This window comes from Vombatus ursinus, unplaced genomic scaffold (assembly GCF_900497805.2).
Source record: "Vombatus ursinus unplaced genomic scaffold, bare-nosed wombat genome assembly UNPS02014817.1, whole genome shotgun sequence".
In the NCBI taxonomy this organism is placed as follows: Eukaryota; Metazoa; Chordata; class Mammalia; order Diprotodontia; family Vombatidae; genus Vombatus; species Vombatus ursinus.
Genome location: NW_020954595.1, coordinates 14979713 through 15004355, shown reverse-complemented (window position 1 = coordinate 15004355; position 24643 = coordinate 14979713). Strand labels below are relative to the sequence as shown.

Here is a 24643-nt window from a genome sequence, read left to right as displayed (position 1 = left end):
GCTCAGACAAAGTCGTGACGCGGACTCGTGGCCTGCTGACGCCTCCTCATGGGAATCCCTTCCACGATCAGACAAGCCCTGAACCTGAGGACCCCCCTCACTCTCAGAGGTGAGGCCTTTTCACACGGCTAGATTTCAATACCCAAATCACAGCTAACAGGGGGCTCCCAAGCTTCCCCAGAGCCCCCTCAGTCCCTGGGTGGTGGCTACGGACGCTGGCGCCACTCCTTCACAGAAGCCCTGATTTTGTTTTGTTCTGTTTTGACTAGGCAGTGGGGTTAAGTGACTCGCCCAGGGTCACACAGCTAGTAAGTGTTATGTGTCTGAGGCCACATTTGAACTCAGGTCCTCCTGAATCCAGGGCCGGTGCTCTATCCACTGCGCCACCTAGCTGCCCCAGAAGCCTCGATTTTAAGGGACCACCTCGAACCCTGGCTAGGGAAAGCCATCAGGGCTGCCTAGGCAAAAGTGGGGCTCTTCCCAGACGCCCCCGCTCTGGAACACAGGCGTCAAACTGATGCTGCTGGAATGCCCACCCAACGCAATCACAGGGGCTCACTGCAGAGCGAAGGCTGACCCAGGGAAAGCAGGAAGGCCACCAAGTCAGAACCGCCAAGAAAGACCCGTGGAGCTGTGCCCTGCGCAGTTCAGAGGGTTTATGAAACAGAGACAGAGACGGACACAGACCGAGAGAAAGAGACAGAGAGAGGACAGAGAAATAGAGAGAGAGGGACAGAGACAGAAACAGACACAGAGACAGAGAAAGAGAGAGAGACAGAGAAGGACAGAGAGAGACAAAGAGAGAGACACAGACATGGACAGTCACTGAGAAAGAGAGAGAAACAGAGAGACAGAAACAGAGAGAGAAGGACAGAGACAGAGAAAGAAACACAGAAGGGGCAGAGAGACAAAGAGAGAGATAGACAGAGTTACAAACAGAGACAGATTCAGAGACAGAGAGACAAAGAGGGACAGAGACAGAGAGAGGACAGAGAAAGAGAGAGAGAGGAAGAGAGAAACACAGTCACAGAGAGAAAGGGACAGAGAGAGGACAGAGAGACAGAAACACAGAGACAGAGGGAGAAAGACAGAGAGAGACAAAGAGAGAGAGACAGACACAGACACAGACACGGACAGTCACTGAGAAAGAGAAAGAGACAGACAGAGACAGAGAGAGAAACACAGGAGGGGCAGAGAGACAGAGATAGAGATAGACAGACAGACAGAGTCACAAACAGAGACAGATTCAGAGAAACAGAGAGGAACACAGAGACAGAGACAGAGACAGACAGATGGGTGTCAAATGTCCTACCTGAACAGAAGGTACTTCTGCAAAGGCTTTCCTAAAGTCATCCTCATCCACAGCGCCGGCACCACCTTCTTTGGATGCACCTGGGAAAAAGCAGAGCGAACGTCCTTTAAGAGCCCATGACAGTCGGAGCTCTTCCCAGCAAGTGCCCTTTCCGAGGCAGTCTGCCTCAGCCTTGAGAGGGCCCAGGACTCCTTCTGACACACGATCTGGCAGGATTCTTCCAAGGACGGATTTTTCCTCTGTGCTAGGCCTGAGCGGAGGAAGCTGAGAAAGTGGCCAATCTGGCAGCCACCCTTCGGAACTGCAGAAACAGCGTATTGTGGACACTGGCAGGCAGAAACTCTAGGACAATAATGAAACAGTACACAACCACAGCATAAAAGAGCTTCCAATGGGAGTGCAGGTCAATCAACCAATCAAACAACATTAATTAAGCGCCTACTATCTACCAAGCCCTGCGCCAAGTGCTAGGGATAAGACAGTTCTGCCTTCAAGAAACTCACAAGCTAACAAATACACACAAACAAGCTCTATCCAGGATCATTAGGAGATAAATACCAGAAGGAAGGCTTCCCATAGGAGGCGGGATTTTGGTTGGGACTTTAGAGCAAAGAAACCCTTCCACGCACAACAGACAGCGGGAGCCAAGAGGCTTGGACCATGGGACGCAACCTGGGGCTGGCAGGAGGCCCCTGACCCCCTCGAGGCAGGATTTGTGTGGGAAGGGGGAGGTGAGGAAGGGCCAAGGCCAAAGCCATGTGGAGGCCACAGGAGAGAGGCCCTGAAACCAGGGATTTTGGCCAAGGATAAGGAGGGACAATGGATGGACTGATTTATCAAGTGCTGACTCTGGACCAAGCACTTTACAAATATTATTTCATTTGATGCTCACAACAACTCTGAAAGGTGGTACTACTGTGACCCCCACCCATTTTAAAGATGAGGAAACTGAGGCAGACAGACATTAAATGACTTGCCCAGGGTCAGCTACGAAGTATCTGAGGCTGGATTTGCATTCAGGTCTCCCAGGGCACTACCCACTGAGCCGCCCACTCAATCCCCAAGTGCCAGGCGGCAGGGGGCACAGCCAGAGAGGCAGAATGGGCAGAGTCTGGCCCTCCCCCAATCTGAACACGGAGCTAGAGGTGGAGAAGCACACAGAAGAGAGGGGATGGGGTGCGGAAGTCCCACAAGAGGAGAGGGACGGGCCCAAGGACAACAGAGAGTGTCCACGAGAGACTGGGAGGCACCAAGGAAGACAGAAAAAGGGAAAATGTTACCTCTCAAGGAAAAAATGGAAGAATCAGCTTAAAATAGAAGGTCAAGAGCCTTACCCAAGGGGGGACTCTCTGGAAAATAGAACAGAGGAAACAGAACTCAGTGACTCCACAACCTAAGAAATATTATAATAAGGCCAAGTATTAGAAAAAATAGAAGAAAAGAGAAGGCTTTGCGATGAAAAATGGAACTGGATGAGAGGTCAAGGAGAGATCATTGAGGAATCACTGGACTCCCTGAAAACAGTGACCAAACCCAAAGGCTCTGGGCACCCTGACTTAAGAAATCATAAAAACCCCACAGATGGATCAGAGCCAAGTGACAAGATCCATCCATCACCTCCTGAAAGAAACCCTGGATTGAAAACCCAAGCCCAGAGCTTCTAAGTCAAAGAAGAGATGGCCCAAGGGTCCAGCAAGAGCAAGGGAGGAGGGCCGGAGGAGTAGGCCCAGCTGAGGCCATTCCAGGTCCCAACTCTGATGGAGGGCATCCAGGGAGCAGAAAGGACTGAAAAGAGTTCAGAGTAGGGCCTGGAGGGGAATTTATTATGCTTCAAGTGAATTCGGAAAAAATGGGGAAGAAGCCATCAGAATCTGAGACAAGGGCTGCACTCTGATTAAAGGCAACACAGATAATGAGATAACATCGATCCTGACGATGGAGCTCCCAAAGGACTGTGATGAAAGAACCTCGCTGCCCCAACGATGAGGCGGGAGAAGACGGCTCTCCCCGCTCCCTGGTCCAAGGAAGGGCCTGGAAGGCCAGGGTTCCTCCAGGTGCTCAACAGTTTTGTAGACTTTCTCACTCTCCTGTGCCTCTGTTGAAGGCACGACGCTGGTAGCAGAGAAGGGAAGAGATACAGGTGAACACTAGACAGAGTGCAAGCAAAGGATGCCAATGGACATCTACTATTAAAAATTACCAACAGGAGTGGGAGGAGAACATGGGACAGCAAGCTTCAAGGAGCCCTTCCAGAGACAAGGAAGAGAGGGAGGACATGAACAGAAGTGCAGTGAAGTCAATCAATAAGGAACAGACACATTCTCACCTGCACAAGGCAATCCGGGAGGGGAGAGAAAGCTCATGCCGGGGAACAAAACCCTCTTTAGCAAATGCATGACAGCACAAACAATATCAAACAGGCGGCAATTATCAACAAAAAGAGCACTTGAAGAAAGAATTCAAACCAATGTAGACTTCTTCATATAGAATGTGTGAGAAAATACCAAGTCGTAGAAATAACAATTATTTTTATCAAAAATGGCAAAAGAGACAACACATGAAAACTCTGGGATGTGAGCAGAGTTTGCCAAATGCCTTGGGAAAACGTGTCTCTGAACGTTTCATGATCCTTGCCTAGATCCCCCCCGCCCCGTGCCGGCCCTCCGCGCACACTCCTGGGCCTGCCACAAGTCCAGACTGGTCGCCCCTGGCTCACCCCCAGCCCCTCTCCTCTCTGTCCCCACGCCCGGACCTGAGGCGGCCAGCTGATTGACTGCGGAGGCCACACTTCTACGATCTCACCCCATCGCCGAACTCCATCTCAGTGATCTTGACCCCACACTGTCGCAGCATACAACCCACCTGCCACCCCTGGCCCCTGTTCTCTTGCTCCCGTCGCCCCCCAAAGCTCCCTGCCCCTGCCTTGGCACATCACAAACCTTTTCCTCTGACTCCTCCTGCCCAGCACTCGGCACAATGGCCTCCCCTCCCCCCTCCCCAGCTGCACTGATCTCATTGCTCATGTCCTGGCTCCCCTGCCCCTGCCACTGGCCCCATGTCTACCCCCCACTCAAGACTGCTCTATGAACTGAGCACCCGGCTCACAATTTCCCCTTCCCACACAGCTCCTGGCCTCACACTGCGGGACCGCCACTGAGTCTAACCCCTTCCAGTTCCTTGCCTTGCTCCCATCCCACTGACAAGCTGATGAGCATGGATGAAGGTCGGCTGCGATTTCCCAAGCAAGTTTCCGCGAGGGCAGAGCTGACCGGCTTCCCACGGGAAGCCTTGCTTGGGGGTCTTCCTTCTGAAAGTACCTCCCACTTACACGTCACAGATAATTTTCTCTTAGCCTCACACGATACTGGTGGCAGGGGCCGCCCTCACTCCAATTTTACAAGTGAGGAAACTGAGGGAGACTGAAGTTCGGGGAGTTGCCCAAGGCCACTCAGCTAGCAGCTGTGACCACTGCACCACCGAGCTTTCTGCATCTACCTGGGGGTTTGCCTCCTGTCTCGCTCATTAAGAGCGCCATTAAGGGCACGGACTGTTTTTGCCTTTCCTGGCACCCCTAGTCTCAGCACCTGCTTACTGACTGAAACAAAAGGGACTCTGGGGCACAAATTCAGGCAAGGGCAATGGGACTGTCAAACCAATGTGAAATGGAAAGGAGTCCCTCCGTTCCAGTGATACAGACTGAGGCTGGGTGGGCAGGAAACAAGCACTTCTTAAGTGTTTCCTGTATGCCTTATTATCTCATTGGATCCTCACAAAAACACCGGAACGTAGACGTTGAGACGATCCCCGTCTGACAGCTGAGGAAACTGAGGTCAGCAGACGTGCAGCCACCCCTCGGCTGCCTCTGTCGGGAGCAGAGCTTTGCTTATACATCTGGAAAGAGAGTGGAAGCCCTTATGTAAGGCCTGGCTAAGTGCCCAAGTCGAATCGAGTCCTGGAGGCCCCAGGAAGCCACAAGGGTCGGCAAGAACTACCAAACCCCGCCTCCTTCCCCCGCCACTGTGCCTGGGAGGCCAGGAAACAAGTGGTCCTCTGAAGCCATCCGACAGATCCAAGCCTGGCACCAGAAAAGAAAAGAAGAAGAGGCTGGCCTGGCCTGTTCTGGGTGGAGCTCAGCATCTCTCCCAAGATGGTAACAGGCCCCCTCTCAAAGGAGCCCTTGCAAAATTTCCCCAAGATTCTAGGGAGATGCCCACTGGACTCCAGCTCCAGCTCCAGGAATCAGCTCTCTGCCCTTCTCCAGGTCAGTTGTGTGGCCCCTTTACTCTGGGTATTGTCCATCAATATGGGCACTGTGGAAAAGGAATTTGGAGCAATGCAGAGAACCCAACCGTAACACTTTTCCCATCACCCAGGCCGGCCCTCCACAAGCCGGCAGCTCCAGCTTCCTCCCTGTTCCAGGGACCCAACTCTGTGCATCTTCACCGGCTGATCGACACAGGAGCAAAGCGAGGATGCCCATTCCCCGCTTTATTGTTTGATAGAAGGTTGGTAATGTCAGCAACAGCAGTAAGTCAAGAGAAAGACATTAATGGCATCGAGGCAGGCAAAGAAGAGCCCAAATGAGGAGATGTGCCAATGACGTGGTAGTCTGCTTAGAAATCCTACGCCAATATTGTGCAACGACTGACTTTGATAGCCTTAGCTCTTCTCAGCAATGCAAGGATCCAAGACATCCTCAAAGGGCTCATGATGGAAAATGCTGTCCACATCCAGAAAAATAACTACAGAGTCTGAATGCAGATCGAAGCATACCATCTGCTGTCTCTCTCTCATTTTGTTTCTTCTTTCCTGTGGTTTCTCCCATTGGTTCTAATTCTTCTTTACAATATGGTTAATGTGAAAAAAGATTTAATACGAAAGTACATGTAGGGCCTACATCAAATTGCATGCTGTCTTTGGCTGGGGGGAGGGGAGGGATGAGGAGAAAATTTGGAACTCAAAATCTTATGAAAGTGAATGTTGAAAACTAAAAATAAATAAATTTAAAAATAAAAAAAAATTTAAAAAGGAGGGACAAAAAAAAGAAATCCTAGGCAATCAGCAAAGAAACAGAGATAGTTCATGCCTTCAGCAAAATCACAGGTAAAGAAACCAATCCACGAAAATCAGCTGCACTTCCATGTGCTAACAACAAAATTCAAGAGGCTCCCACAGAAAGGGGCATCCCACTTAAATGAACTACAAAATGCACGAAACTCTGGGAGTGAGGTCACCACCGTCCTTTTATGCTTGTGTGCCTTCAATCGCAAAGCAATCTTTAAAGAAATGAAGGACAGGAGGCAGAGACAAGGCAGGGGCTCTCCTGCGCTCTCCAAATAATTTTAAGTAAGGCTTCAAAACATATTCTGGAGTGGCAGAACCCACAAAAGGACGGGGTGAGAGTGGAACGCGGGCTGTGTGACTACAGACTGGGCCCAGCAAACAAGCAGCGGCCTGCGGGGGTGACTGAATCCGTGGTGGCGGGGGCCCTTTGCTGGCACCGGGGGCAGGACTCTGTTGCATTGCCCATACTCGGATCCGGGGTGCAGTCCTGGGTCACAGTTCCAGAGCCAGGAGGAGTAATAGCACACTAGAACTTGTAGTTACAGGTGAGCGGGGACCCTCGTCTCAGGTCCAGGGTGGAAAAGGATGCACAAGGCAGAAGAGCAGAAAACACACCTCTCCTTAGATCATACCACCTTGGAGGAACTGAAGGCTTACAGAACCCCAGAACTAGCTCTGAAAACAACTACACAAAAAACCTGAAGCTTGGGACAGTGTTCCCTCCACCAGGGAAATAAATAGGCTGGAAAAATGAACAAACAACAAAAACAGGTGCTGACTGTATAACTTACTATGGTGATAGGGAAGATCAAAACAAACTCAGAAGAAGACAGCTAAGTCAAAACCGCCACATCCAAAGCCTCAAAGAAGAATGTGAATTGCTGTCAGGCTCAAAAAGAATTCCTGGAAGAGGTCAGAAAGGATTTTTAAACTCAAGAGGTAGAGAAAAATTGGGAAAGGAAGTTACAGTGATGCACGAAAATAATGGGGGAAGTCAACAGCTTAGTAAAGAAGGCACACAAAAAATGCTAAAGAAAATAATACCCTAAAAAAAACCAGAATAGGTCAAATGGTAAAAGAGGCATAAAAGAAGAATGCCTAAAAATGTAGAATTGGCCAAATGGAAAAAGATATACAAAAATTCACTGAAGAGAACTCCTTAAAAAACAGAACTGGCCAAATGGAAAAAGATGCACGAAAATTCACTGAAAAAAAGAACTCCTCAAAAAGGAGAATTGGCCAAATGGAAAAGGAGGTACAAAAGCTCAACAAAGAAAACAATTCTTTAAAAATTAAAACCGAGCAAGTGGAAGTGAAGGACTCAAGAAGCAATGAAATAAAACCAAAAGAAGGAAAAAATGGAAGAAAATGTGAAATATCTCACTGGAAAAACAACTGACCTGGGAAATAGATCCAGGAGAGATAATTAAAAATTATTGGACCATGTGAAAACCATGATCAAAAAAAGAGCCTAGACAGCCTATTTCAAGAAATTACTTGGAAAAACTGCCCTGATAGCCTAGAACCAGAGGGTAAAACAGAAACTGAAAGAACCCAATGATCACCTCCTGAAAGAGATCCCAAAATTAAAACTCCCAGGGATATTTTAGCCAAATTCCAGAGCTCCTAATTCAGGGTGAAAATACCGCAAGCAGTCAGAAAGAAATAATTCATATATTGGGGAGCCACCATCAGGATTTAGCAGCTTCGACATTAAAGGATCAGAGGACTTCAAATATGACATTCCAGAGGGCAAAGGAGTTAGGATTACAACCAAGAATCACCTACTAGCAAAACTGAGTATAATTCTTCAGAGGATATAAAATGGACATTCAATGAAATAGGGAACTTTCAAGCATTCCTGATGAAAAGACCAGGGCTGAACAGAAAATCTGACTTTCAAATACTAGACTCAAGAGAAGCATAAAAAGGTAAACAGGAAAGAGAAAACAAAAGAAAATCAATAAAGTTAAACTGCTTACGTTTCTGCACGGGAAGATGATACCCGTAACTCCTAAGAACTTTCTCATTATTAGGGCAGTTAGGAGTGTATAGACAGAGGGCATGGGTGTGAGTTGAGTATGATGGGATGATACCTAAAAAAATAAAATTAAGGGGTGAGAAAGAGGAATGCACTAGGAGAAGGAAGAAGGAACAGGTGGAATGGGGTACAGTATCTCACGTTAAAGAACTTTTACACTCTAGGGGAAGATGACGGAGGTAGGCAGGAGCACCTGAACTTTACTCTCATCAGAACTGGATCAAAGAGGGAATCACGTATACACTCAGCTGGCAACAGAAATTTGTCTTACCCTGCCGGAAAGTAGGAGGGGAAAGGGATAAGAGAAGTGGGGAGGAAGATGACAGAAAGGAGGGTAGATTGGGGGAGTTGGTAGTCAGAAGCAAAACACTTTTGAGGATGGACAGAGTGAAAGGAGACAGAGAGTAGGACAAACAGGGAGAAAAATAGGATTGAGGGAAATACACAGTAATCATAACTGAAAAAAATTTACAGCAAGTACTTGATAATGGCCTCATTTCTCAAAAAAATAGAGAACTGAATCAAATTTATAAGAATGCAAGTCATTCCCCATTTGGTAAATGGTCAAAGAATATGAATAGGCAGTTTTCAGACAAAGTCATCAAACCTACCTATAGTCACATAAAAAACTGCTCCAAATCACTATTGATTAGATAAATGCAAATTAAAACAACTTTGAGGCACTACTTCACATGTATCAGATTAGCTAATATGACAGAAAAGTAAAATAACAAATATGGGAGGGCAAGTGGGAAATTTGGGACACCAATGCACTGTTGGTGAAGTTGTACACTGATTCAACTATCCCGTAGAGCAATTTGGAACTATGCCCAAAGGGCTATAAAATCATGCATACCCTTTGACCCAGCAATGCCACTACTAGGTCTGTATCCCAAAGAGATAAAAAACAAAAGGGAAAAGGACTTATATGTACAAAAATATTTATAGCAGCTCTTTTTATGGTGACAAAGAATTGAAAACTGAGGAGATGCCCTCAACTGGGGAATGGCTGAACAAGTTATTCTATGATTGGGATGGAATACTATTGTGCTATAAGAAATGATGAGTAGGATGCTCTCAGAAAGACCTGGAAAGTCTTATGTGAACTGATGCAAAGTGAAGTAAGTGGAACCAGGAGAACATTGTACAGAGTAACAGCAACATTGGACGATGACCAGATGCAAATGACTTCGCTATTCTCAGCAATACAATGATCCAAGACAATTCCTAAGGACTTATGATGAAAAATGCTATCTGCCTCCAGAGAAAGAACTGATGGTATCTGAATGCAGATCAAAGCATACTTTTTAACACTCTCTTTATTTTTCTTTCCTCTGTGTGTGTGTGTTTTCTTTCACAACATGACTAATATGGAAATATGTTTTCCATGATAGCACAAGTATAACCTATGTCAAATTGCTTGCCTTCTCAATGACAGGGGAGGGGAGAGAAGGAATTTGGAAAGGAAAGTTTTAAGAAATGAGTATTAAAAATTGTTTTTACATGTAATTGGGGGAAAATAAAATATTAAAAAAAAGAAATAAAGGACAGCTTAAATAGCTAGAGGCATATTCAGTGTTCATGGTTGGGCCATTTCAACAGGACAAAAATGGCAATACCACCAAAGTTAGTTTGCACTTTTGATGTTGTATCATTTAACCTGTCAAAAAAAAAATGCTTTACAAAATTTGATAAAAGAAAAACAAAATTCACTTGAAAAACCAAAAGATCTAGAATATCAAGAGAAATAGTGAAAACAGGAAGGGATGAAGGGAGGGTAATTCTATATGGCTCTCCAAAACATTTGGGACTCAATAACCCAGTGTTCTATAAAACCAAAAACAGAAATTACTTAAGGAAAAACACCTCTTTATTTGATAAAAACTGCAGGGGAAAATTGAAAGCCATCTGGCAGAAATTAAGTTTAGATCAATGTATTACATGCCACAATAAATTCAAAATGAATGTGTGATCTTACTATTAAAGATCACACCAGAGAAAAAAATGTAAGAGAAATCAGATCAAATACCTTTCACAATTATGGGCAGGAGCTGTATTCTTTTTTTTTTTAAATAATTAATTTATTTTTAGTTTTCAACATTCACTTCCATAAGATTGTGAGTTTTAAATTTTCTGCCCCTCCCTGTCCTCCCCGCCCCCCAAGACAGCATACAATCTAATCTAGGCTCTACTTATACATTCACATTAAACGTGCTTTCACATTGGTCATGATGTAAAGAAGGGCTAGAACCAATGGAAGGAGTCACGAGAAAGAAGAGACAAAACAAGAGAAAAGGAGAGCAAACTGTCTGCTTCCAACTGCATTCAGACAGAAGTTGCATTCTTCACCAAAACCAGGATAGAGGAAATCACAAAAGAGAAAAGTGCATTGTTGCTGTTTTTGTTCAGCAGTTCATTTGCGTCTGACTCTTGGCAACGCCATGGACCACAGTGCGCCAGATCCTTCCGTCCTCCACTCTCTCTCAAAGTCTGTCCAAGTTCAAGCTCATTACCTCCATGACGCCATCTAGCCATCTCATCCTTCTGCCTTCAATCTTTCCCAACGTCAGGGTCTTTTCCAGTGAGTTCTGTCTTCCCATTATGTGGCCAAAGAATTTCAGCTTCAGTATTTGGCCTTCCAGTGAATGTTGCTGTTCAGTCATTTTTCAGTCAAGTCCAAATCTTGGTGACCCATTTGGGGTTTTCTTGGCAGAGATGCTGGAGTGGTCAGCCCTTTGCCATTTCCTTCTCCAGTTCATCTGACAAGATGAGAAAATTGAGGCAAGATTTGAACTCAGGAAGGTGAGTCTTCCTTGTACTCTATCTACTTTGCCACCTAGCTGCCCTTCCAGTGAATAGCCTGAATTGATTTCTTTTAAGTACTGACTGATTTCATCTCCTGCTGTCCAAGGGCTCTCAAAAGTCTTGAACGGCACCACAATTCCAAAGCACTGATTCTGCAGTGCTCAGGTTTCCTTATGGTCCACCTTTCCCAGCCATACATTTCTACCAAAAAAACCACAGGGGACTGGAGTGCTCAAGTAGGAAATTCAGAGATAACTGGAATAACAGACAAGTCTGACCTTGAAGTACAAGAAGATGTAAGGCAGAGACTTCAAGAGTTTTGTCAGGATGACTCGCTGGTCAGGGCAACCACTTTTTCAACAACCCAAAAGGCAATCAGATGGATTATATAGTTGGCAGCCAAAGGTGAAGAGCCCTATTCAGTCAGTTAAAACAAGACCAGGAGCTGACTGTGGCTCAGATCATGAGCTTCTATTGCCAAAGTCAGATTAAATTGAAGAAAGTAGGGGAAACCATCAATCCACATAGGTAAGACTGATATAACATCCCTCAAGAATATGAAGTGGAGGTAATAAAGAGATTTAAATGATTCAATCTGGTAGACAGAGAGCCTGAAGAACTACGGACACAGGTTCCTGACACTGTACAGGAGGCAGCAACAAAACACATCCCAAAGAAACAGAAGAGCAAGAAAGCAAAATAGCATCTGATGGGGCTTTACAGAGAGCTGAGGAAAGAAGGAAAATGAATAGGAAAGGTATACCCAACTGAATGCAGAATTCCAGAGAAGCACAAGGAAAGAGAAAAAGGTTTTCTTAAATGAGCAATGCGAAGAAATAGGGGGGAAAAAATGAGAAAGATAAGATCTCTTCAAGAAAATTAGAGATATCAAGGGAACATCTGATGCAAAAATGGGCATGATGAAAAGATAAAATAAATAATTTATTATATGAAACTGAAAAGCTTCTGCACAACCAAAATCAACACATATAAGAAATACGGCCACTGGGAGAAAAAATTCTCTGGATCAAATTTCTCAGACAATCCAAGGTACAAAATGTTCCAAAACTCTTGGTGCAAATTTCAAGCTATGAAATATTAAGACTTTTGGAACAGCCTGTATAAAAAACCAAAAGCAGTTTCCCAATCAATAAATGGTTACAAGATATGAACAGTTCTCAAAAGAATTACAAACTATTTACAACCATATGAAAAAATCCTTCAAATTCCTACTAAAAGAAATATAAAACAAAACAACCCTGAGGATTCGGGTCATTTCCTGCAAATGTGACAAAAGATGGAGCAGTCAATGTGGAAGGCACGCTGGTGCATCGTTGGTGGAGCTGTCAATCAGTACGACCACTGTGGGAAGCAATCTGGAATCATGCAAATAAAGTGACTAAAAGATCCATAGTCTTTGATTCAGAAATTCCACGACCGGGTTATCCCAATGAAATTACTGTTAAGAATAAAATTTCCATATACACCAAAATATTCACAGGAGGACTTCTGGTGGTGGCAAAGAATTAGAAAGAAAGTAGATGCCCATCAGCTGGGCAACGGCTAAACAAGCTTTGGTATATGAATACAATGGAATATTATGATGCTGGAAGAGACAAATATGATGAATACAGAGAGGCTGGAAAGGCTCCAACGCAGCTTGGCCAAAGCCACACACACACACCACACACAGACACACACAAAAGCAAACAACAACAATGAAGATGCTGAGAACTTACAGTTTCTTCATCTGTCAAATGAGCCAGAGAAGGAAATGGCACACCACTGCAGTGTCTTGGCCAAGAAACTCCCAGAGAGGGTCCCGAAGAAGAGTTAAGGCCCCAAGATGGGCCAAAAGAGGGAAAAGAAAAGGCCGCCCGCCTTGCCCTGCCCTGTCCCCGGCCCCAGCCCAACCCTTTCCCATGGGTTGTTTAGTTGTGAAGCTGGCTTCTCTCTTCTTTGGTTTCTTTTTCCCCTCAGACAAATAGGCCCTTATCTGGCATGGTACTCTAGAAGAAATACTGTTAGTGTAAGACACAAAAGTTACTGATAACAAGTAACTTTTTAGAATGGTAGCACTAGAAAGATAGCACTTGGAGCTAGATTGGCCAGGACAATGAATGCCAAACATAGGACTACATACCTGACCTGAGACCTGAGGCTCAATGGGCCACAATTCTTCAATGATACAACCATTCCCGTGTGGCCGTCCCTTCCGTCTCATCCCAGTGACTCTGAAGGCCCCTCCTCCCTCCATTCACAGGTGCCAGAGTGGCTCTATGCTGAAGTCTTTTCCTTTCCCACCCCCGGCCACTGGCAGGCTCTCCTTGGAGGCTCATGTGGTCTGGGTCTGTGTCTACCCCCTCCCCCGAAGACCACGCAAAGAAATGGGTGCCTGGTTCTCAGCTTCCTTCCAGCTCCTTGGTTTATTACTCATTTACCTCCAGCTCTCCTTAGGCACACCAAGGTATGTGGTGTAACTGTACTGGTTCTGATCCACTTCAGAGACTGCCAGAAGAAGCAGAAGAGGTTCAGAGGAAGAGTCCTGGGGGGGGGGGGTTGGCTAGATTGGAGGTCAAGGTGAAGGCAGAGAACAAGTTCCAAAGGAGTGACAGATGGGGAGAAGTTAAGAGTCAACATTCCGGGTCATGAAAATGGAACCCGGTGGATGGATGGGTGAGAACTAGATCCAGGATGTGGATGGCCATTTTTGCATGCTGAAAGGGCATGACGACGGAGGAGGGGACCCCTTAATTCTAACGGTGAGCCAGCGATTCCTTGAGACAAGACAGAAAAAAGCTGGGATACTAAGAGACCCCCGCAGCCCGCCAGAATCTGAGACACAAGTGAGCCTCAGAGGAGGAAGGGCAATCTGTGAGTGACCAGTGGGGCTGAAGCTGGGGGAGAAGGGGAGCTGGACAGCCACCAAAAAGGCAGCAAGAAGGAAGGAGAGGGCAAATCTCCCACGAAGAGCTTTTCCCTGGAGAGACGGGCGAGGAGCAGGTGTGCTGTATGCACTTTGCAGTGCGCTAATGTCCCTCTGGGGGAGTCGAGAGAGGGTGGCCAGAGGACCACACTGGCCACAGATCCGAGTCTGGGCATACCAGGGGTCCCCTGAGCAACTCTGAGCAGAAAGACAAGGGGAACAGACCCTCGGAATCCTGGCCGAGTCTCCCAGGGCCTCAGCTTCTCCTCCCCGAGCCTCCAGTGCTGGTGTCCTCCCAGCCGTGAGTACGCAGGCTACCCCCAGGGGCGGTCTGTCCTTGGCCCTCCGCTCCTCCTGCCCTGTGTGTTCTCAGGGACTGTATCACTTGTCACCTCCACACAGAGGGCTCAAAGACCGATCTGTGCAGCCGTCACCTCTCTCAGGATCAAACTCACATCAGTGATGGCCACTGGACATTTCCCACAGTAGGTCCACAGGTACCACAAACACAACTACGTCATTCTGCGTCCTCTTCCCCCTCCCAGGCCCCAGGGTCAGGAGCTTGGAGTCAACAGTAGCCGACATTTGTGCAGGACTTTGAGCTTTGTAGAAAACTTCCTCTGCTGGAGGAAAGGGACAGTCCGTGGTTGTCCTCCTCTGCCCACCCAGCACAATGCCCGTCTTCATAGGGGCACTGAGGGCGACCTGAAATGCCAAGGCCATGAAAGTAATGACAGCAATGAAGAGGAGCAGAAAAGAGCAGAGGAGATAGGTCAGTCGGAGCTTCACAAGCTTTAAGAGGAGAAAAATGCCCCCAACCCTGACCCTGACCCTGGAAGTCCTGGTTAGCGCTTCCGAATGACCTTGGGTTGGGTGGGACACACCCAAATACCAGAGATTTTCTGGCATCTCTCTCTGAATCCAGGGGCTGCTTGACCCCAGGATCATGTGGTCTTTGCCAGGCCAAGACCCACAAGAAATTTACTGTAATTATTCTTACTTAAAATCATATTATTTTTCTCCACTCAAAAAAGCCCTTAATGAAATAAAAATGATCATAAAATCTCAACAAATTAGGACATCCCATATGTCACAAACTGTTTTAATAATTTTTCTTGATCCTGACATTTTAATAAAGAAGTCTGGTCTAGTCACTGCCAAGACAAAAGCTAGCTACTGGATATAAAAGTGAGCAAATCTTGGAATTCACGAGCATGACGAGCTGTATGTCAGGGTCAGATGGATCATGGTACACATTCCCTTTCACTAGAAGACAAAACCAGAAAGGGTCTTCATAAACAGCTATTAACGTAAACGGTGCAAGCAATTCAGAAATTTCATTACTACCAATAAAAATTGCCACGTGAGTGAGGATAAGGGTTTTCCATTTAAAAGTGAATCGTCAATACTGAAAAGTCCTCATGGCATCTGTCTGAAATGCCAGCAGTTCAGAAGAATAAAACTTGTTCAGATCAAAAGGTGTACCTAAAAACAAGCAGATTCAGAGAGTCCAAATGGCGGGGGGTGCGGTGGGGGTGGGGGGTGCCAAGGCCTTTGCCCCAAGCCCTGATGAACCGAGATAGGCCGGACCAAAGCATCCCCTACCCCCCAGCCCAAGGGGGAGGAACTGACAGGAGGGTGACCAGGAAGGGGCATCTGACTGCCACCACCCCCTGCCCCCCAACACTCCAAGCGTGCATTTAGGGTTAAGGGGATCTAGTCTGACAAACACAGAGCAAGCTGCCTTGGGGACCCCACAAAACAGGGGCAGGAAATCAAGAACCAGATACTTCTTCCTGTAAGTGGCTTCATACTATGAGACCTTCCACCTAAGTGGAGGTGGGAGGATGGCTGCCCCCCTGGGGTGGAGGGGAGGCAAGGCCTCAACTGTCCATCCCCTTGCTCTCCAGGCCCCAGGCCTAGGGAGGAGGTCCCAAGGCCCTGATGCCAGCACTATTCTGGCATCTCAATGCCATGGGCCAGTGCCCAACGTTGCCATCAGCTTCCATGTTCTCCCTGCAGCTGACCAGAGGACTTGCTCTCTACCCTCTGCCACCCCCCTTCTCCTCTCCCCACACAGAACGGCCTGTATCTCCTAGGATGAGGTAAGCTGGCAACGCCCCCAACTGCCATGCCTTGAGGTGGATGCAAATCCCCCTCTGTGGTTCCACACCTCATCCACCATGAACACAAAGAGCAAGGCACAACCAGATGCCCTGGGGTGAGTCTACCAAAGAAGAAGGGGGTTGGGGCAGGGGGAGGAGAAGATAGAGGTGGTACTGAGACACCTAGCTCACTTCCCACCAGGGGCCCCGGGCCAGCCTCCTCCAGCCTCCAGACGAGGAAGGAGGCAGAACTGAACAAGGCCTAGCCGGGCTCCTGAGGGACAGCTGACCCTGTGACTGGGGCCCCTCCCAGCCCGGCCCACCCGTGGCCCTGGTGGCAGACTCCTTGTCACTGCTCTATAGGTGAAGACAGAAAGCAGATCCTCACAAATGAAGGGGCAGAGTCTTAGAGGCAGGACCACCTAGTTCTCTTTGATTTTTAAAAAGGAAACCCAAAAGGTCTATAGACACTCACACTGAAAAAAATCATGCCCAAGAGGATTCCTGGTCACAGCCTGATCCCTTTTGCCACACAAGACCCCTGAATCTGTGTCACTGCTGCAGCAGGGCAGACTGATTCTCTCCTGGCTCCTCAAATGCCCCATGTGGGGGCCCCTCCTGTGTCCTCTCATTGAGAGATTTCTATCGAGCACACGGCCCCCCCCCCCGGTCCAACCTATCTGTCTCCCCAGTGGGCCCAGGGGTTCAACCATTCTGAGAAGGCGGGTCCACGTGAAATGATGCCCTGTTTTATATTAATCGTGTCCAAGAAGGCATCTCAAAGCAAATCCCCGAAGCTGCTGAGGGCCCCTGTCCTGAGGCTCCCCGCCCTGAGGCCCCGACAGCCCTTCTGAGCGAGCATTGCTGCGGCCAGGAATGCCACATCTTCCTCCCCATCTCTAAGTCTGGCAGGCGGAGCCAGGAACAAGAGTGGGGCTGGGTGCCCGTTACCTCCAGCCTTCGGTCCCCCCGAGGAACCAGGCTTCCGGCCACTGTTGACGGGGTTTCCAGAGGTCTTCGGGGCAGGAACCTTGAAGGCTGAGGCTGCTGTTGACGGCCTGTTTCCATCCACTGACTCCTCATCATCAAAGCTTTTATCTAGAAAGGACATGAGAAAGATGGATGAGGACTGAGCTTTCTGCAGTTTTCTCAAAATTCACGGAGAGAAAGAAATCAAACACAGACAAATTATGCTCGCTTCTGGGTCTAAGTGAGAGATGGACAGCATGGACAACGTCAGGCCTTTCTCACTCGAATTTAGGCTGCCAAACTGGAAAAGCATGGCTCTAAAATCCAGCGGTGCAAGCCAGCATCCCCCGGCCTCCCCTGCACGGCTGGGCAGGGCAGGGCCTTCTCGCCGGCATCCCTCCCAGCTTCCACCCAGATGCTACCACTTACAATCACAGATCCGCTTGCAAATCAGACGCCTCATGCCTCCAGCAGCCCGCTGGCCTGGCCCTCACTGGAGGCTGCTCCCAGGAGTTGCCATGGCCCCACCCCGGCCACTCAGGCAGAATCACACGCTCTGTCCAGAGCCGACGGGAGCCAGCCAGGAGCCAGCACCACAGAGGCAGCCTGGTGCCGGCATCTTTCTTTCTCTTCCCTGCCTGCACTAGGTACTGCAACAGCCAATCAGCTGTGAGGTGACATCATCTTCTGGTAGCCCAGCCTGATGAAAGGTGAAAATTCTCCCCGCATGTAAAAAGCAGCTCCAATGGCTGCCCTTTCCCAGGATTGCAGTGGGGGACTTCCAGAAAGCCAGGCTCCCGCCTGGGCGACTCACACACACACACACACAGAGAGCCAGGCTCACCAGAGAGGCCCAAAGGGCAGACGCCCAGCCAAGACAAAAGATGGGCCTTCTCATGCCCCTTGGGAAACCTGAGGAAACCTCTCCTGTCTCAGGGTCTCCAGGGAGTGCCCCGGACCTAGCAACGCGAAAAACACACCATCACTTGCTTCTATTTTGGCAGAAACAAAAAGTACCTCTCCATTCTCACAGGAACGCGTGGGTCCCATTTTTTAACATCCGCTTTAAACCACGCTGCACTCCTGACACCCCACCGTGATCGCTGCTAGAAGGCCCTTCCCCCAAGAAATGGTCCCCCTCCCTATTCCTCCCCCGTGGGAGGGGGCCTCTAGGACCCCACAGAAGCCACCCTGGCTTTGGCATCACAAACAAGAGAGATGATAGGGATGCAAATTCCAGGACCAAATTCTCTCACTCTCTCTTTTTAAAACATTTCCCCTTCCAGGGACAGTTTCCAGACAATGCAGCTGACTAGGCTGATGGGAGTCCTAGCCAAGGCAACATTAAACTCCAGCCCAGGGAGGAAGCGGCATGCGGCGGCCTGGCCAAATCTGTCCTTGAGAGCTGCTCAAAGGCACAGCTCGGTGCAACAACCCAGGGTCTTACATGGGTGCTCACCGCCTCGCCCAGAGCGACAGGTAGGGAGGAGACGAGCTCCCTGAGGCCATGACACATTCTGCATCCAGAGTTCCCATGGAAACAGGCATGAAGTGAAGACGGAAGGCTGATGCCAAGTTTTAAAAAGAATTAACTCTTCAGATACTCCAAATTTAGAGGCGCAGATTCACCTACATCAAGTGTAGCAATGCTCTGACCTCAGACAAGATTTGGAAACACCCCCCCCCCCCCCAAACTTTAGGTTCTACACATTTCTTTTACTTCCTCATAAAGGCTGAGAAGCACCAGAATGAGAGGTCACTGGGATGGAAGCAACAAAGGACAGAGGCCTGGGCTTTGGCATTCACCGAAAATGAAAATAATTTCCATTGTGATTCAAGGGTTTAATTCCATCCACCGCCCATCTCCACTCTAATGAGCTCTTTCTGGGATCCCACCCTGCTGCTAGGGGAAAGGCCTGCTCAGCACAGAACCCTTCACTCTCCCCTCCCACGGGCCCCAACCCTCCAACGGCTGCCAAGTGACATATCCGAGTCTGGAGGGATCTGACCCCATCCCTCCCCTGTTCACAAATAGACTCCTTCCACAAGCCGACGGGCCTTCCCAGATCCCTCCTCTTTCTCCTTTCTTGCATACAAGGCTTCCATCTACCAGGTGGTGCCAGGCTTGAGAGAGCTCACCCTCCCCGCCAATGACCTTAGGTCTGCCTGGCTGGGTGAGCACGTGGTAAACCCTGGTGGACCAGGGGACTCAAGGGGGAGGGCAGGCTCTCCGACTCTGGCCCTTCTACTCCTCAGACCAAGGCATATATGTGGTGGAGGCATAAGCCGCACCCGCTACTGATGGGGGTGGTCACTGCTTTCTAACCCTTCCCCCAGTGGCATGATCCTTCTTCCCTTGCCCGGCCTTCCTGGAGTCCCGGCTACCAGCTCACAGCCAGTGCAGACACAGCCAGAAGGCAGGATTCCACGTTGTGCAGATCCTCTCCAAGGCAGCTCCAAGAAGGACAGGGGGAACCCTACTACAAACCAGGAGGCAAAGTTTCTTTTCCTAAATTCTGCAGTTTAAATAAATGCCCTGGCCGGTGCTCACAGTCGCACCATTTGAAAACACCAATGTCCTCAGTACAGCCCCCTCGAGACCTCTTCTGACGCCTGCCGCTTGGCTCCTGGAGGCAGAGAACACAACGTGGTCATCTTCCTGGATGGACAGGAGGCCCGGGTTCAAGGGGTCAGCAGGATAGAGAGATTTATGACCCTGGGAAGGAATCAGAGCAGACACCGCTGCTTCTCACACCCACCTCTCCAGCGGTCGATGGACCGGATCCCTCTGGAGGAGGTCCTGGGAACCCCTTCTTCACGGAGCAATCAGCAAGTGTCTGCTAATGCCCTATTATGTGCACAGCGCCGCAAGAAGCACTGAGGGTGCAGCGGGGAAATGCTCTCTGCCCTCTAACACCTGCCGCAGAGGCCGATCCCATATCCAGGCAGGCAGCACCCATCATCCCTCCCGGCACCGAGGAGAGAACCCCAGAGCTGGCCCGCTTTCATGTTCACAAAGCACTTCAGAGGTTGATCTCTGGTCCTCCCACCTTCTAAATGCTCATTCCTATTCTACAGATGAAGAAACTGAGGCTGACTATCCAATGGAGCACTAGAACTTAGGCGTCCTGAGGTCTCCTCTGGGGTCCATCCCTCCCAATCCACTGCCTCCTGATCCTGAAGGCTGCGGGCCTGTCAAAGAAGCGGCCAACTTTCAGAGAGGCCAGAGGGCCAGGTTTTCCATGGAGAGGCCTGTAAGTCTGACTGGCCTCCAGCTCATCTCTGCAGGGAGTCAGTGTCAGCGCAGGGCACTAGGTGAGGGAGGGAGCAGTATGGAACTGTTCTTGTTCCATAAAAGGAGAGCACGAGAGCCCCTGGCAAGCCTCAAAGCCCGACGTAAATGCTCACTATTGTGGGATGGGAAATCTTGAAAAAGATGCATCAGTCCCCTGGGAAATGGCTTAATAAATGAAAGCCCTTCACTGGATGCTTCCTTCCTGCCTGCCCAGCCCCAGACCCCCCTACTCTAAGGAAGGGGCAGACACCCTCCCCGTCCCCACCCGCTCCTCCAGAACCAATTTGGGCCCTCTGCTGGTGCCGAGGAGACCCTGGTGACCCTGTCTCCTCTTCCATGACCCGGCCCCCTCAGCTTCCTGTAAAGTCCTCCTCACAGCACAGCAACATTGCAATTTAAGAGCCGTCAGAGCCAGAGGGCAGGCTCTCTGAACAGAATGAATCCTGATGTGGAAAATGCGGGGGCTGTTTAAGGAGAGCAGCTTGGACTGGGAGGTAGTGAGCAGCAGGGGTCAGAGAGAAAAGCGCAGCCACGCCCTGGAGACGCCAGAGGGCACGCTCATTCACAAAGTGCTCCTACGCGAGTTTGAGTTTAAGCTCTACAGGAGAACACAGCCCTTCATATCCATGAACACAGCATGTATTGAGCACTTAAGGTGTACAAGGCCTTGGAGACACAAACAGAAAGTGAGACAGGCCCTGCTCTAATGGGGGAGACTGTACCCAGGGAAGGTTTCAGTCGCCAACCAGTGGGAAAGGTGCCAGGGTCCCCAGGGGGCAGGGACGGAGCAGAGGGCCTCCTCCACTCCCAAGCCTGTCTCCCGGAGGGGAGGTTGGCCCCTTCCCCACATGGCAGCCCAGCTGGAAGCAGGGTCCCGACGGCCACGAAGGAATCGGGCCTCATCTCCATCAGTGGCCAAGGTAGTGAGGACTGCATACGCTGGGCACATGCCGTCTTGCCTCTCCTTCGGGATCTCTTGCTGCCCACCCAAAAGATCTACAAATAGCCAATAAACATTTATTAAGTACCTACAATGTGCCAGGCACCGCACTAACTGCTGGGCATTCCAACAAGGACAGTCCTTTCCAACAAGGGGCTTGCAATCTAAATGAGGAAAGGATGAAGTCAGCCCCCAGAAAGGCTCAGGTCAAAGACAAATGAGGTTAGATATAAGGACAGAGGGGCAGGGGCGCTCCAGGATCAGGGCAGGCTGGCTGGGCTTGGGCCTGACAGGAGAGGGCGCAGTGGAGAGAGCCCTGGAGGACACCGACAAGCGAGTCCTGAAGGCTCCGCAGGTGTGAACAAGGGTGGTGGATGACCACAGCACCCGCCTCCCGAGAGAACACAGCTAACATGTGACAAACATTAACTAACACCAGCTTCACTGGTGGTACCATGGCAGCTTTGTGGAGGACGGACGCCAACAAGCATGGATGAGGCGCCTACTGCGTGCTGGCGCCAGGTGAAGCGCTGAGGAGACACAGAAGGTCAGAAGACAGTTCCTGCCCTCCGTGGGGGCAGGGAGCTCAAAGCAGGGGCTCGGGGTGATTTGGGGAACGAGGCGAGAGGATGGGCTGGCACAGTGCCAAGGAGGTAACAGGGTCATAGGGGACTCCTTCTACAAGGATGAGGAGTTTCCAGGGAGGGTAAAGTCGGGTGGGACAGGATGAGTTGAATGATCTGGGAGCCCTCCTTAAACAGGGGCAAATCCAGGAGGAGCCAGGAGAAGGTGCGCAAGACTAGATGACCCCTCCCACGGAGGAGAGAGAATGATGACCTTAATGACAGGAAAGGCAAACAAAAGGCTGCCCTGAGCCTTCTCTGGAGAAGGAAGGACATACTCAGGCATAGTTGGTGGAATGGGGGATTTGTCAGAAACACACCAGGAAAGTTACAAAGCCTCCCTCAGGCTCTGACCTCAGGATCCCCAGGCTAGACACCTAGCCAAAAGCTGCAGTACAGCAGATGTCTATCTCCTGGGGAATAACAGAACAACTCTGGGGTACGGGAACGAGACCGCTAATTATGAGGAAGACCTGGGATGTGGTCAGACCTGACACAGAATGAGGCCACACCTGTCAACTCACAGAGGAGTAACAGCAAAACAAGAGGCCTGATGGGCATGGTCAGGGCTGGGAGTTTTTCAGTGTTGGCTGGTTTTGCTAGATTGCTCTTTTCTCTTATTTATTCACTAGAGAACGTAGGCTCATCACTTTCTACCAAGCGCCCCAGAAATCACAAGAGCTGAATCCACGGAGAACTGGACGACGTGGAGCCCAGAAGGACCAGGTCACACAGGAGCGTGAGCGGGAGTGGCCAAGACTGCGGGCGGGCCAGCCTGGGCTTCCCCGAATACCCCTGAGGCACCGGCCAGAGACTGGGAGCAGCCTGGACCTCAAAGGCCTGGCAAGAAAAGCCCACCGCACAGACGGAACAACGCGAGAGTCAAAAGGGCCAAAACCACTGAGAACCCAAAGCAGGCGGAGCTGATGATCGCAACGAGGAAGCAGAGGGAGCCAGGGAGAGGGAGAGAATTCTGTGGGACCCCCCACCCCCCAAAAACAAACAAACTCAAAATAGCTTTAGAAAGAGGAAGAAAGCTCGGAAAGTTAATGACGGATGAATTGAGATGATACATTGGAGCTTGATGCAGAAAACAGAGCACAATGAAGAATTTTAAAAACAATTAGCCAATAAAACAAACAACTAACAGTGGAGAATTTCTGTAAAGAAATTCAAAAAACAGATGAAGTTTGGGTTCCAAATAGGAACCCAAAACACTGAAGGGACAGAAGTGTGGTCAGCGAGGTGGTGCGGTGGATAGAACGCTGGGCCTGGCGTCAGGAAGACTGGCCTCTGACACGGACTAGCTGGGTGTGACCCTGGGCAAGTCACTTCACCCTGTTTGCCTCAGTTCCCTCATCTGCAAAATGTGCTACAGAAGGAAACTGTAAACCTCTCCAGTATCTTTGCCCAAAAAACCCCAAAAGGGGTCTTGAAGAGTCAGGCACGCCTGAAGCAAATGAACAACAACAACAATGTGGGAGAAGAAAAACCAAAGGCAGTGACGTGAAAATAAAACGACTTTTACCTCCGCCAAAGGGACAGACCCTGAAGATAACTCAGGGCCAGGAGAACGCGACCACCCCAAACAGCGGATATTCTCACAGGAGAAAACTGCCCAGAAAACTCTGCAGATGGGTAACAAAAGAAGGACTGGGAATATCCAGAGACCGCCGCCAGGAAAAAGACCTGTGACTGCACCACTGAAACGTCTCCGGGCCAAGCCACAAACGTCTGCAGGAGCACGAGGAAGCGGGCAGTCTGAACACTGGACTAGCTCAAAGCAAAGGCCCCGAGGGAGGGTGAGCTGGGAGCACGGCTGGGCGTAGCCCAAACGGAGCGCCTGGGTGAGAGGGCGCAGGAGAAGGGATGGCCCAGCCAGGCACAGTGCCTCTGGACAAGTGGGTCTGGGGGCCCACGTGGCTGGCCCCGAGGGACAGGACAGGACAGGAGGCTGCTAGAGAGTGGGAGACGCTGGGCCTTTCAGAAGACCGTGTCTCTGAGGCTGCGGCCCCGAGAGGGCGTCCAGCACTGAGGGGTGGGGAAGGGTCTAGGCCTCGCGTCATCAAACACCTATGAAGCCCACCCTCTATGCCAGGCACTGCGCCAAGCACTTGGGCCACAAAGAAAGGCAAAGGAGTTCACCACCTAAGGGGGAGAGACAACAACACATTAAAAAGGGGGCAGGGGAAATAGGCATTGATACGGTGCCTACTGTGTGCCAGGCCCTATGCTCAGCTCTTTAGGAAGATTTTCTCATCGGATCCTCACAACAACCCTGAGAAGTAAGATCCCCATTTTTATAGCTAAGGAAACTGAAGCACACAAAGGCCAAGTGACCCGCCCAGGGTCACTCAGCTTGTGTCTGAAGCTGGATTTGAACTCAGGTCTTGCTGACTTGAGGCCTCTACAAAAAAAGCAGCTGACAAGGAGGGTAAAGGCAGGGTGGGGTAGGGAGTCATGAAGTCCTGCAGCCAGGTGGGAAATGAGTAGGATGTGAGAGGGGCTCTCCAATGCGCACCTTCTCTGACCAGAGGGAAGGAGGGGCCCATTAAGTACCAGA

At 49.6% G+C, this 24643-nt stretch overlaps 1 protein-coding gene across 12 annotated transcripts in view; it reads right to left on the bottom strand.

Annotated features, from left to right (window-relative positions):
- Window positions 1-24643, bottom strand: part of CLASP2 (cytoplasmic linker associated protein 2) — a 141467-nt gene that overhangs the window by 72692 nt on the left and 44132 nt on the right. For all 12 annotated transcript variants that reach the window (XM_027835789.1, XM_027835792.1, XM_027835790.1 and 9 more), the window contains 2 exons: window positions 17205-17351; window positions 1313-1392 (listed from right to left, as the gene is read on the bottom strand). In XM_027835789.1, coding sequence (XP_027691590.1) covers window positions 1313-1392; window positions 17205-17351 — 227 coding nt within the window. The remainder of the gene's footprint in view (window positions 1-1312; window positions 1393-17204; window positions 17352-24643) is intronic.